The following is a 15,300-nucleotide window of genomic DNA, read 5'->3' as shown; positions in this document are numbered from 1 at the left end:
TGCCCGCAATACTATCATATGCTTGTTATTATTTGGGGTTAAAATTTAATCAACCAATTACAAATATTGACCCTGGTCAGACCTATGCAGACTGTCTTGGCTCTATACTGATAGCAAAATCTCATGAGTTTTGTTTCCAGCAGGTTCAGCTAATACAGCAGCCATAATCCCTTAATCCAATTGTACCTGTCTATTGGTGACTGCTTAGGGGATCAATTTTAATTGATTGATAGTTGATGGTAAGGATCACAGCATGAAAGTATTGCCCCTAGCATTATAACTGCACAATAGTTCATACGTAACTGCATGTGTGACCTTGACCTTAAATGGCTGGCTCATGCCCTCTGCACATATCATCTCAGTAGACAAAACATTTGAGACAAGTTTTGTGAAAAACTGAAAATCCTTCACAGAATGTGAGAAATATGGAGTGGAGGACAGACGGAATGGCGGATGGACAGACCAAGGGCATTCCAAGAATTCCCTCCTGCTTCGCGTAGGAGGATTAAAAATGAAGAAAGCAGTGAAAATCTACATTTATTTAATAATTCAATGCATCAAATTCATTTCCTTATGTCATATCACATACATTGAAAAAGTGATATAGAAATACATCTGTACAAAAATACACGAAACATGAAACCTGTAAACCATAAACAACTATCATAACTTAATACATGTAAATGGCATTTAATTAAGTTGATATGCCTGATGACACAGCTTCAGTTAACCCTTTACCTCATATATACGCGAAACAATGCACTTTTGAGATGTCCCCTCGTTGCCATGGTAACAGGAAATTTAAGACTGAGCATGTCCTTACAAAGGCAATGGTCCAGTCAACATTTGTGCCAAGTTTGATTAGTATTGAAGCATTTTTCATAGTTTCATAGCAGTTTGAACTTGTAACAGGAGGCTTTTCACTGAAAACGGCCATTTTTCACAATATGCTCATGTGGGAAAGGGTTAACAACACAAAAGTCTAATTTTGCCATTATGAACAAGACATTAACATCCATATCATTTTGCCATATATTTTACAAAAATGTTTCAAGTAACAGTAATTAGTATGAGAGGGCTGCCCCAGAAAGTAGTGGACTAAAAGAAATATGCCTGCTCCTGAAATAATTTTGAACACATTGTGTTATTTATCAGTCTAAAGTAAAATAAGACAAACACACACAACTAGTGTATCCTTCTTAGGGGTGAATACTTTGAAAATGAGAAATATTGACATTATATATGATTATGATGTTGCAGCTTTGGGTCCCATTGTGCAAAAATGTTATAATTTTTACTGAAGCCTGTTGAATATTTTGTATTTTTATCAAGCAATTGCCATTGTAACTGCCCAATAACACTTGCCTGATAATTATTTTCAATATCAGGTAAGTGATATCAAAAAATAAGCCCCGCCCATTTTAACGGACTTGTTTTAATACCTTATAATTCCCATTTTTATCAGCCTTTCAATTCTTCAATTTTATCTCATACCCTGACAAGTCTTGAATCAAGATGTGATATTTATTGTTTTTATTTCGTTTTCAATTAAGAACAAATGAGATAGTGAATAGTTAACCTCCAGCTTAATGAAGTGATGTCATAATTTATTTTGCAAATGACATGTCCCTTCACATTATTATTATTGTATAAACATAAGAAACTAGAGTAGACCATTTTCTCGGACAACATGTAAATTTATGTTTACTTTGTTTTGATGGATTGTTATTAAATAAGTGAGCAAATTATTTCGTTCAGAAAATAAGAGGCATGTTTGTGTACCTTGTGTTTGATTGCTGATTTGACTTTGATTGAAACTGAAATAATGGTGAACTTTTGAATTTGATATGCCCAGGGGAAAAAATGCAGTAAAGTTTATGTGATTCATAGGGATAGTTTTGGATCGATGTTTAAAGGTAAGAATCTTATTTTATTTCAATGTGTGTTGTATGTGTTGTATCTATTATCAATGGAAATTATCTCAAGTTGAATGAAAAAAATGGCCGCCACATAAAAATTCTAAACTTCAGGGGAGGAGGAATTTGTTTTCAAGAATTATTTCTTTGAACAAAAATGCCACTATCTACAAAATTCGTTATGTAGAGGTAACTTTTTTTCTAATTTTTACATTTATGTGTTACATGATAAATAGGAAAGCATGCTACTGTTTTTGAACCAATTTTATCAGGCTCGGCTAATATAGGCAGAAAGGGCTGGAAAGCCTTGCCCCTTTCTAGTCCATATCAGCCTTACCTGATAAAATTGATATCAAAAAACTGTAGCATGTTATCTCTATAAATACTGTTACGTATTGGGACAACCCTCATATTTTCCAAAGTATCTCATTAAAGCTCTAATTAATATGTCATATGGCTAAAATTTCCAGTTAATAAACATAATATCAATTTAAAAAAAAAACCTTTTTACAAATTATTTTACAGACAACAAAAAAAGAAAGAAAAAAAATTCTACAATATAAATATATGTGTCTACAGTAACAAAAATTTAATTACAAATATACAAAAATTGATTGTAAATTTATTGCAGCAGTACAAATATATCTTTATTGAGCTTTCAAAAATAATGAAACAAAAAAATGAACACATATTTATAGTAAATGACTACTGATAAACTGGTGAAATAAATTAATGCATAGGTTTGATATTCTCCTCGGCCCTACAGATCCAAATAAACTTATTCCGAATTTAAAAATATTTCAAGTTTTTTCCCCAGCTAATCCGTAGGTACAAACAAAATATTACAGTTACAGCTTCCAAAATTAGCGCAAATGGTTGACTAATCTATTGTGACTGGTAGAACACCGTGAAGCTGTAACAGTAAAGTTTGTTTGTACCTATGGATTAGCTGGGGAAAATCCACATTTGCCAAGTTCCGGATAACATTTATTGAAAATATATCATATGGGGACCAGTGTGAAAATATTTATTGGTCAATTTCAAATCAACAAATTAGATGCTTTCAAAGAACAATTTCCATTTTGGACCAAAATGCACATATTTTTCCTTTATGACAAAATTGAGCAAATCTATTGCGATTTAAATTTTAAACAGAACAAAACAAGAATCTTTACACAAAGGTTGTGACAACAAAATGTAAAAACTGTTACATAAGTTTAATATTATTTTCACTTTCTACAATTTGAGCATATTAATTAAAAGTAACATAAAAAGGAAAGGCACTAATTGAAAGATAAATTATGCTCAAATTCGTTATTTGAAAATACTGATAATTGCTGATACAGATAAAAGTCTCTTTTTAACTTTTAAATAAACAGCTTTTGAGCACACACAGAGAAGATATATTACGCTTTAAACTCAACACACTATTGGTAAACACAGTTGGAATACATAGTGTCATTAAAAAATCTGGCAATTTTTTGAAAAAGGACCAAATTTACTTGAACAGTAATAGAATATGTAGATTGCCATGCACAGTTTGTACATTCTTTTACTTCAATTTAGACATATTCAGTAAGAATTTCCTATATTTCAATTAAAGTATTTTAACCAAAGATGAGCATAGTATATATCTTCGAAACAAAATACAAGAAACACTACAGATTATTTGCTATATAAGTTCTTCATTTTTTTAAGATCTATTGACTTGTCATTGTTGGTTTTAATCCAGAAGTTAGCAATCCATTTTTCACCCTCTGTGACGGGACAACCTCCGTGTAATGTGTACTCATCGACCTCTCCCATCCAGTTTGTATCGTCGTCAATAAAATGATTATACCAGATGACTGCCTTTCCTTTTTTAGGAGGTACACGCAGTGTGGCATTCTCACAGTTCTTGTATAAATGATGAACTCCATCTATATGAGCTTTCTAAAATAAAAAATAAAATTACATTGAGGATATTGAATGAGTGAAGGTTCAATATGAAAATTACTGAATAAGTTGAATAAATTATATTTTGCGAGCCTCTGTAATAATATTATTATATTTTAATTTGTTGGAAAAATTTAGTAATAGACCATAACAAATGGAATATTTCATTTCCACATTCCTGAAAACAGTTTACAGTGAAAATAATCATTTTGTCCATTGATGCCCCTATAGTGTAACACAACATTCAGCACACTTTTATGCTATGGTTGTATAATGCAAATAATGTCATCCAAAAACATTTTGCAATACCATTTTTACAAATTTGAAAAAGCTGCATGCGTATGTGATAAAACCAATTATGTAATGATATAATCAATGTAATGGTATACTAGTAATTGTTATTAAATGCGTTTTTCCTAATCTGAAAAAACAACATGGCAATCTTTTTTATTAACATAAGTAAATGGGGTAAATGTGATCTAACATTGGGAGAAATTTGAAATATCCAACAAAGGAATGAAATTGAAGACATAAAATACCTACATTTTCATCTATACTTTCTTTGTTGGCAAATGGGAAAGCTGTTTCTCCTCCACTTTTAACTTCATTCAAGTAGAAAAGCACTGTCATGTACCTGTAAACAGAAGAGATATTATGGTTGAACAAACTTTTGCTATGTAATGATTATTTTTATGGGGTATAAACATGTATTGCAGAGATTTAGTTAGACCATGTACACTGTAATCATGTATTGTACAGATATAAGGGCTCGGGCAATGATATTGTTCATTGCTTTTTAACAGATACTTCACAGATATCATGTTAAGGGAAATATCATATTCACTGTACATAAACAAATATTTCACAGATATCAAATTATGGGAAATGATATTGTTCACTGCGTTTGAAGAGATATTTCAGAAATCTTACAAGGGATATAAGGGGAAATGCTATTTTTCACTGTGTTCACAGATATCATTTTAGGTTCACTGTGCTTTAACAGGTATTAGGGGCAATGATATTATGTTCACTTTGTTATAACAGTCATGCTAGTACAATGTCATTTGACAGTTATGTTTTTATAATAAAACTACCTGGGCCGTCACTGCAGGAAGCTATTTTACTTGATGCCCTGGATCATGCATATTTAAGAATGGCAACACAATGGTGAACAATCATGTGATTTTATCTGTAAATGCATGTTCTCCTCTCCATTAATGTATACCTACAATATGTGCACAGTTTTTAGGCTATGATAAATTGTCAGTAAGTTCCTCATAAAATAAAACATGTTGATATTTACCTGCAAATCCTACATTTACTGTAAAGTCCTCTATCACAGCATCTAACATCCTTTATGATATGGGAGGAGTCCAAATGAGCATTGTAGTGACCTTTAACCCCATATGTGACTACCTACATCAACAACAATAAATTTATATGAATGTTCTTAAAATATAATCATACTGACCTACCTTTTAAAAATACTAATATAGGTAAATTTAAATATATTGATTTTTGGTAGTACTGGTGTTTTTATTTAGGAAACTTGGTTGTCAACGAAGTAGGGCTAAAATCCATGGTCCCTAGGTTGAGAGGCAGGCAGTTATACCACTAGGACAGTGATCCCTATCCAATTTGGCCTTTCTCCTGGCTAGCTTTCCATCTCTAGTCATAATATTGACTGGACAAAATAATAAGACATTTGCTGGTTTTAAAATACATGTAGATAAATTTTAATATACATGTACTTTTAATATACAAAAAAAACAAGAGGGCCATGATGGCCCTAAGGTCGCTCACCTGTATATAGGCCCCCAGAGCGGGGCCAGTTTAAACCCCAAGGATTTTATTTGAACAAACTTGGAAGACACCAATTAGAAGATGTTTCATGATGTTAAGTTTTTACTACACACATATAATGAAAAATAATGACCTTCCCCCCTCTCTACCCCCCGGCAGGGCCAATTGTAACCCAAGGGCTTTTATTTGAACAAACTTGGTAGACACCCATAAGAAGATGTTTCATGCTAAACATCTAAGCTCTAGCTCATTTGGGTTTTTTAAAAGAAGATTTTTTAAAGTTTTTATTATACACATATAGTTAAAAAGAATGACACCCCTTGGGCGGGGCCAGTTTTGACCTCAGGGCTTTTATTTGAACAAACTTTTTAGACACTTACTAGAAGATGTTGCATGTTTAATATCTAAACTCTAGCTATTTGGGTTTTGTCAAAGAAGATTTTTCAGTTTTTGCTACACACATATAAGGAAAATCAATGACCCCCCGGGCGGGGCCAATTTTGACCCCAGGGCTTTTATTTGAACAAACTTTGTAGACACTCACTAGAAGATGTTTCATGCTTAATATCTAAACTCTAGCTATTTGGGTTTTTTAAAAGAAGATATTTAAAGTTTTTTCTTTGGTTGCCATGGCAACCAGAGTTCTGCATGGAATTAAATTCTTTGAACAATTTTTAAAGGTGACCACCAAAGGAACATTCCTGTAAAGTTTGGATGAAATTGGCTTAGCGGTTTATGAGGAGATGTCATTTAAAGTAAAAGTTTACGGACGGACGACAGACGGACGACAGACGAACGGCGGACGAAAAGCGATCACAAAAAAAAAAGAAGAGTATTGAAAAGAGTATTGTTGCTTGTCAGTGTTGGTGTGCTTAGTATGTACTTTGTCAAGAAATCTGTAGAGCATTATGATGAGGTAAAAGCTCTTAGATCAGCTTTTATAACGGCATATCTATAGAAATCAGCCTTAAAAGCCTTATCTTCTGTATCTATCAGTCTTTCAAACTACATGTATATCTTCTGAAATACTTTTTAACTTATAGTTGTATTTTACCTGAAAGTCACTGAGCCTTATCAAGTCCATTGGCAAATCAACCACTTGTGACACCCTGAAATGTATGATACATTACTGGTTAGAAGTAGGAGCTGATAGGTAAGACTTTTGTAAAGAGAATAATTCAAAACCTCAGATAATATTCCATACAGGTGTTATCATTCTTACATTTTGCAAGTCCTTATCAGTAGCTTATTAAGCGTATGCTTCTCATGTTATGTCCTTTAACCCACAATGTCATTGTTAAGATCATATTGATTTACCAGATTTACAAGCAGAACCAGTGACCCAGGCACCTGTGTAGAACTACTGACATTCTGTAACATGAAACTTCATATCCGTCAGGGATGCACATTTACTACTGGCAAATGAATCCATGTATGACAACTTGTGCATCCGGCAACAAAGGCTTTACTAATTTATTATGCTTATTTATAAATAATTCCTCACAGTTTCATCAGTGTTCATAACGAAAAAAAAGAGGTCATGTATTTCATGTTATTTCAATATAAAAGTGTTGTACAGAACACTTGATACCATTAATATGTAAAAAGACAGTATGAAGTTAGGTAATAGATTTGTACAGTTTTTCTTTATACATAGCAAACTGTGTCAAATTATCTTTTATTTATATGTCTATAAATGATTCAAACCTGGACTGTACGGCTCGGAATATAGTATCTGTAGATTTATCAGGGTAGAGCCATGCTTGCCGACTGTACCGCGAATGTTTCTCTGGATGCTTCTTGACAAATTCGCTCAAATATGTCTTCAACTGTTTTGGAGAAATTGTCATCTCTGCTTGTGTGATAAGGTCTATATAACAAAATAATGATAATAGATGAGAACACATCACAAATATATGAATCTGTCTACTACCAGCTACAAGTATATCCAAGTGCTTCAAATGGAGCAATTTATGAAAATCAGTGCTATTTCTTTAAATAACAATATAATGTAATGTTATGCCTGTAAGAATTTTGAAACATTCATTTTTTCTTCACATTATTTTATCTGTCATACAAGATATAAATGCTCATACTGAAAACAAATTTATAAATGATACAAAGTAAAATACAAGATATTTCAATTTGTAATTGGTGTTCAAATCTGCATCTATCTGCTGTTGTTGATGATAATGACAAGCATTACCATAAAACATTATCAAGATTTAACTTCTGTAAAAATAAATTCTCTAATAATAACTTGCCACTTTTACATTTCAAATTGTTTCACATTAATCATATACTGTGTTACTATGGTTACTGTTATACAGTTAAAGCAGGACACATTCATAATACATATTTAGCATGACAATGCTTTATTTGATATTTTCTAATTATAAAACCTATAAAGGATACTTGTTAATCAAGTTCAACAGCATTTAATTTTCCACATCAAAATCTACATATCTGTGATAATTTTAACTGAAATATATGGGTTTAGATTTATCAAGCACTTCTATTTTTATAGACTTTAGCTACGACTTTTTCCTGAAACTAACATGTTAATGATACACAGAATTAATACTGATAACACAAGTTTTAGAACAAGTAACATTTGAAACAAGCAATTATCATAGTATTGCAAGCAATCCATAAGTCCCCTACCGGTTAGAACCCCATCAACATTCTGAAAGGCCATTGGCTATTCACTAATGTTTCAATTTTTCTCTATTTTAAGTAAATTTGTTGGAAAAGTTCTTTAAAAGTGATCACAGGAAACATTTTTTATGAACAGACAGACAGACGGACTGAAGGACACTCTAAAGTTAATATTTGAAACATCCCTGTTACCAAAATATAACATTTTTAAAAGCAAAATTCTTAAAGAGGAGATAACTCTTGAATTAAAGATGCAATTTTAAAAAAAAAATTCAGCTCTTTTTAACTAATCACAAATATTGTTATATTTGCCATGTTTTAAGCCTATTTGTTGCCAAGGCAACCAATATTTTTTCAAAATAGGAAGAACAGATAAGACATGCATAATCTCAAGACTGCCATCTACCCATATGTCAAGTTTCATAAAAATATTTCCAGTACTTTTTGAGTTATCACTGGATTCAGTTTATGTGTAAAATTTGCAATATTTTCAGTCTATGTGTTGCCATAGCAACCAGAATTTTCAACATAGGAAGAAAAGAAAATGACGTGCATAATCTCCAGACTGCCATCTACCCATATTACAAGTTTCATAAAAATATTTCTATTACTTTGGCGTTAACACTGGATCCAGTTTATGTGTAAAATTTGCCATATTTTCAGTCTATTTGTTGCCATAGCAACCAGAATTTTCAACATAGAAAGAAAAGAAAAAGACGTGCATAATCTCCAGACTGCCATCTACCCATATTTCAAGTTTCATAAAAATATTTCCAGTACTTTTTGTGTTATCACTGGATCCAGTTTATATGTAAAATTTGTTGCCATAGCAACCAGAATTTTCAACATAGGAAGAAAAGAAAAAGACGTGCATAATCTCCATACTGCCATCTATCCATATATCAAGTTTCATAAAAATATTTTCAGTACTTTTCAAGTTATCGCGGGATCCAGTTTTGTGGACGGACGGACTGACAGACAGACAGACGGATGGACGGACAGACAGACGGACGGAGGGTAAACCTAAAGTCCCCTCCGGTAAACCGGTAGGGGACTAATAATGCTTTCAACTTTCCTTTAACTATGCTAATTTAAACCCCATAAGGGGCAAGCCATTGTTTCTTTGAGCAAGAAACTTTATATTCATTGTTTAGTACTGGTTGGTACCAGGAATGGATTCAAGAGTATTTCAATAAGTTTATAGTTTCCAACACAATCTAAATAAAATAAATGTATACCAACTAAACTATGACAATTATACAGGACTAATAACTTAAATATGGTTTCAAAATAACATTTCACTGGTCTAACTAATGTAAACGTTATGATAACTAGTAGTTTCATTATACATGTATTCACAGAATTTGCATCTGAGCAACATAAAATAATGCAGCAAGGTTAACAACAACAAGCTCTAACAACACAATGCAGGAAATCAAAAAGAAAAGTGTAATTTTAAGCATAGCAATAAACAAATATATGACTGAAGATTACTGCAACAATTATAAGAAGCCAAATTAGAATTTTTGACAAAGAACTATTTTAAATGTAAATAGTTCTGAACAGTAAACAAAGGTAACAAAAATTTTTAAACAGTAAACAAAGGTTAAACAAAAAATTTTAAACAGTAAACAAAGGTTAAACAAAAAATTTTAAACAGTAAACAAAGGTAACAATGATACCAGGGATGGCTAGGATATCACCTAGTATAACACTAAACTAACTGGAATTTTACAGCAAGATACTTCAAAAAGACAAAAGGTTGGTTTAATAAGGAGGATTTCATTCTCATGAGTTGCCCCGCTATCATGTATACAGGGGTATAGAAAAGCTCTGGCTATACTTCTGAAAACCACAGACATTTCATTAGCTAGCGTCAGTGTTCATGATTGTTACATGTAAATATTTCATTGCTGTTGAATGTGAATATTTAATTCTTGTGTTGCATGTAAATATTTAATTATTGTTTCATGTGAAGTGTTCAATCTTGTTACATATTAATATTTCATTCTTGTTACATGTGAATATTTCAATCTTGTTACATGTAAGTATTTCATTGTTGTTACATGTGAATTGTTCAATCTTGTTACATGTAAATATTTCATTCTTGTTACATGTACATGTGAATATTTCAATCTTGTTACATGTAAATATTTCATTCTTGTTACATGTACATGTGAATTGTTCAATCTTGTTACATATTAATATTTCAATCTTGTTACATACATGTGAATATTTCAATCTTGTTACATGTAAATATTTCATTATTGTTACATGTGAATTTTTCATTCGTGTTGCATGTGAATGTTTCAACAATATGTAACAATTCTTATGCATAAGAATATGTCATTGTTATTGCATGTAAGTAATTTCATTTTGATGAATGTGAATATTTTATTATTTTTGCATGTAAATATTTTATCACTGTTGCATGTGAATATTTCTTTGTTGTTGTACCTGATAATTTCATTATTGTTGCATGTCAATATGTAATTGTTAATTGTTGCATGCTAACTCTTCATTCTAGCTGAATGCATACAAACATTTCATTATTATTGCATGTGTGCATTTCATTATTTATGCAGTTTCTGCTGGCAGTACAAGAGGTAAAAAAAAGAGAGTGTGAAAAATTAGGAGAGAAAAAATGGTGATAAAAACTCACTGTCATTATTAGAATCAAGTTTGAGGTCCTTATACCTGTAACAGGATGAAGTCTATGAGTATATAATAAACAACATTTAGTAGAACCGAAATTATTATGTTTCTATATAAAAACACCAGCAACCAACAAGGATGTAAATGAATAAACAACTGCTACTTTCAAATGAATGCCATGCCACTCAAAAAGTCATTGACACTGTTGACTGAGACCATTGAACTCTAAGTGAGTCTAGCAAAAAGAGCGCATAAATCTGTGAAGTTTGAAGACTGAGGATGGAAGGACTTCAGTTTTATAACTACAGTAAATATTTCATATTTAGAGGTTATGACGACTTTGATCTTTGATCTGGTGGTTTGAGCGCTTCAATGTACATGGAAGAGCTTCTATTTAATGGCCATAGTTAATATTTGATACTTGAATGTCACAGTGACCTTGACCTTTACCCTATGACTTCTAAGTGGGTATGGTAGTATGAACTCATGAAGTTGCAGGTTTTCTTTTTGCAGTAGAACTAATAAAGGTGCACACACCTGTAAAAGGGAGGACTTCCTTGCTACAAATTTGACAGATTGACAAATAGGCGAACAGACAAACCAAAATTCAAAATGCTTTCCATTTCTTTCAATCTGGGGTCATAAAAAAACAAAACATTAAAATTTGTGCTTTTCATCCCATTACCAAGAAAAAAAATTTAATATGAAAATTTTTCTAACTTTTAACTAAAAAGAACTTAAGAAATAAAGTCATAATTATTGAAAAGAATACAATAAATAATAATAAGCACTGTTACTCCTTTGACAATAAATTGACTGAATGATGCAACTTAAAGTTAACAAAAGATAAAGTGAAAGATAGATAGTTTTTAATTTCAACATTCTGACTCACAGTATCAATGCACAATCCATGCAGAAAAAGCTGCACATACATCCAAAACTTATATTTAAACATGATTACTTACTATTTTTCACTTAAACCAGATAGAAAAATCCATGTTACTAAAAATTGCGGTGCTGGAAAATCTTATCTTACATGGGGTTATTTCGCAAAGGCTCGTTCCCAATGGAACCGATCACCCTTGAATTTGGATTTCCTTACCCTCTTATCCATATATAGATTTTATTAATCTCAATTAAAACAATACATCTTCATACCTTGCTATACTCACCCTTTAAAAAAAAGTTACTGATCATTTGTTTCACTTAACACCCAGCTTAATACATGAGAATTTATTTGATTAATGTATAACCTGCTATGAATTTCTTAAAATAATGATTGTGACAAGCTCCTTCTTTTGGGACTGCCCATTAATGACTTTGTGGATATCAAGATGAAAATTTTAAGTTGGTCAACCAACATTGTAGTGCACAGACTGACCTTATTATATCACAATGGCAAAGGCTACTCATGTTTTGTTTCCAGAGGGTAAGGGTTAATGGTTGACCTAACACTCAAGCATTTGACTGGCTAACATTTAATCACATCTGAAAACTGACCAATTAAAAGTCATTAACGGGCAAGTTCCCAATCTTACTTTTATTACTTATATTCAAAATAGTATTAAAGGTGCTATTTTTATTGTATTAAGGTAACTCATTTCATACATCTACATAAGATTCTGTAAACAAAATATTCTTTCAAAAACGTGAACAAACATGCTAAATATTGGTCATATTAATTTTGTAACATGATGAATATGAAATATATTTTATAAAATGATTTAAAAAATCTCACATTTGTATGATATCTTCTTCATCCAAGTAAATATCATAACCATTCTCTATTGTCAGCTTCATCTATACAATAAAACATGGAATCTTCTTAAATCAAAGAGAATATTTTCAATAATACTGTTTTTTAGAACATTGCCATTATCTAAGCCATAATTTATATTTCTTCAAGATACATATATATGAAATTTTCAGGGAAGGGCCCACAATAATGTTTTAAAAACTTTTGGCCCAACACTTTCATATACATGTATTGTGTAATTTTGTTGATGTATATCTATATATGCAATAAAATATCATTAAACTATATTAAATTTTAAAAATTGTTTTGTTTTCCAAGTATTTCATTGCTGAGTTCTTATGTTTGCCTAGTAATTTTTTTTCTTATCTCTTGCATATTTTATTTTTTTAGTTGTCTAGACTGTGAGGTTTTTACAACAAAAACCATGCAGTGTTGCAGCATATTGAACTATCTTGTCCTGCTCAAGTTATTCACCAAGAAGATGTCATTATAAAACATGAAATGAAGAATAGACTGACTCACTGTCACCTTAGACTTAGTGTAATTACTGATTAACTTCTATAAAATTCAGAAGGACTTAACCCATTACTGCACTAAGGTGATGTCATGTAAAATTTAACCCTAAAATATTTAAAATGTTCTATTTCACTAGCTTTATCTTTTCATGGCAATCTGTTTAGAAGTTTAACACTTTCCTTAATGTGGAACAAAAGAAATCAAGGATATTATTTCAAAATTAAAACCAGATTTCAAAATTGAAACCAGATTTCATACAAGTCTTTTAACCATTCTTCCTGTCTACATGGTATTAGAAATCTATATTCTTTAGAATTTGAGATAATTTATTCAAAATGGACCTGTATTTTACCTCAGACAGACTAAGAGCTTTGTCAGAATTCACATCCATCAACTGTAAACCCTGTTTTGGTGACTGGTTCTCTGTATGGCTGGATTCTAAACCAATCTGCTTGGCTGTCTCTATAAAATGATCACATTCGTCATCTGACAGAAAATCTTCAATTTCTAAAAATAAATATTAATTTCATTAATACAGAAAAATATGTCTTGATCATTCAAAGCTGAAACAAATTTGCACTATTATTTCAGATCAAAGTGGCAAATGAAATCCTGGTTTCAGATTATTATGTTACACAAGTGGTTTTCATTATCTATAAAAACATTTTACTGTTGAAAAATTAACAAACTTTTGTCATAACTTACAACCTAGCAAACAATTCTTTTCAAACAAATTATATATTTAAATTCTAAACACATTTAATATTTGAAATATCTGCCAATATTACATATTGCATCATTTGAGTTAAAACACATACCAAATACCAAAGGTTTTATGTTAAGTGTTTTCATCTGGAGTTTTTTACCATCTGCATTTATTGTTCTGACATTTCCAACCTGTAAATAAAGTTTTAGATATGTATTGCTATATAATTAAAGGCATTTCATGTTTATACCAAGATGTCTTAGAGAAAATTACAGGATCTACATTTAAATGTTAGTATGGCATGGCAGCAGACTACGTTGGTACAGAGGTGACATGTGTATGTTTTTATTATTATTATTTATCTTGTGCGTGATATACTATGTCGTGCGCACAAGATAGTTAAGTGGTGCCAACAAGTAACTATTTCGTGGAATCGTGGCCACCACTTACTAAGTCGTGTGCATGAGATAATTAAGTTGTGCACACAAGTTACTATGTGGTGCGAATGAGATAATTATAAGTTGTGGGCACAATATATTAACCAATCAGATTTCACTATATATGAATTTTTTAAACTTAGAAAATACCTGTTTAAAATTTTACATGCAACATTTATCTTTGAAACTACTGAGTCTGAAGGTATTCACTTTAAACTTGAGGATCATATTTAGGAGGTCACTATCCAAGGCCCATAAATCAGAAATAATTTTGACTAAGTCTGAATAAGCAGCTACAGCCATGGTTTATATAACCTAGTATGGATATTACACCTGCTCAGTACACTTAATACTTTGTAGGTCATTGGGTGAAAAATCACAGTCACAATGACGCTAAATGTAAATTGATTGTCCAATATATAATTGAATATAAATATGGCACTGTGACAGGCAGGTGATGTAGGAGCATCATTGTCCTAGTTAACTATGAAAACAAGTTATCTTGATTGCACCACACAGTAACTTGTGCCCATTACTTGTGTATCTTGTGTGCACCACTTAGTAACTCATGGCCACGACTTAGTAACCTGTGCGTTGTGCACACAACATTATATCTCATTTGCACCGTTTAGCAATTTGTGCGCAACACATAGTATCTCGTGGGCATCAGTTAATAAACTTGTGTGCACCGATTCATAACTCATGGCCATTACATAGTATATCATGCACACAACTTAGTAAATAGCACAATACATGCACAGGTCTCAATGTGTAGAACAATTACAAGGACTATGATTTAGACCTGATTGTCACCTGAACATTTGATCACAGACACTTGGTGTGAAGAGTTCCAAACTCTTCCAGTTTGAAGAGTTTCTTTATAAGTTTTAACGTTACCTATTGTGCTTGAGTGAAGCT

The 15,300-nt window shown here is 31.6% G+C and overlaps 1 protein-coding gene across 1 annotated transcript in view; it reads right to left on the bottom strand.

Moving 5' to 3' along the window:
- Window positions 1-524: 524 nt before the first annotated feature.
- The window catches only part of LOC132747752 (transmembrane prolyl 4-hydroxylase-like), a 15,059-nt gene continuing 283 nt past the window's right edge, over window positions 525-15,300 (bottom strand). The window contains exons 2-10 of the mRNA XM_060737250.1: window positions 14,058-14,136; window positions 13,592-13,746; window positions 12,706-12,767; window positions 10,975-11,009; window positions 7,362-7,524; window positions 6,709-6,763; window positions 5,155-5,267; window positions 4,395-4,485; window positions 525-3,848 (exon numbers count right to left, since the gene is read on the bottom strand). Of these exons, the coding sequence (XP_060593233.1) occupies window positions 3,582-3,848; window positions 4,395-4,485; window positions 5,155-5,267; window positions 6,709-6,763; window positions 7,362-7,524; window positions 10,975-11,009; window positions 12,706-12,767; window positions 13,592-13,746; window positions 14,058-14,136 (1,020 nt within the window). The 3' untranslated portion in view covers window positions 525-3,581. The remainder of the gene's footprint in view (window positions 3,849-4,394; window positions 4,486-5,154; window positions 5,268-6,708; window positions 6,764-7,361; window positions 7,525-10,974; window positions 11,010-12,705; window positions 12,768-13,591; window positions 13,747-14,057; window positions 14,137-15,300) is intronic.

The sequence above is a fragment of the Ruditapes philippinarum genome, unplaced genomic scaffold (assembly GCF_026571515.1).
Source record: "Ruditapes philippinarum isolate M1 unplaced genomic scaffold, ASM2657151v2 ctg245_1_1_1_1, whole genome shotgun sequence".
Classification (NCBI taxonomy): Eukaryota; Metazoa; Mollusca; class Bivalvia; order Venerida; family Veneridae; genus Ruditapes; species Ruditapes philippinarum.
Note: the sequence above shows the minus strand (reverse complement) of the source record. Positions and strands in the feature narration are given on the sequence as shown.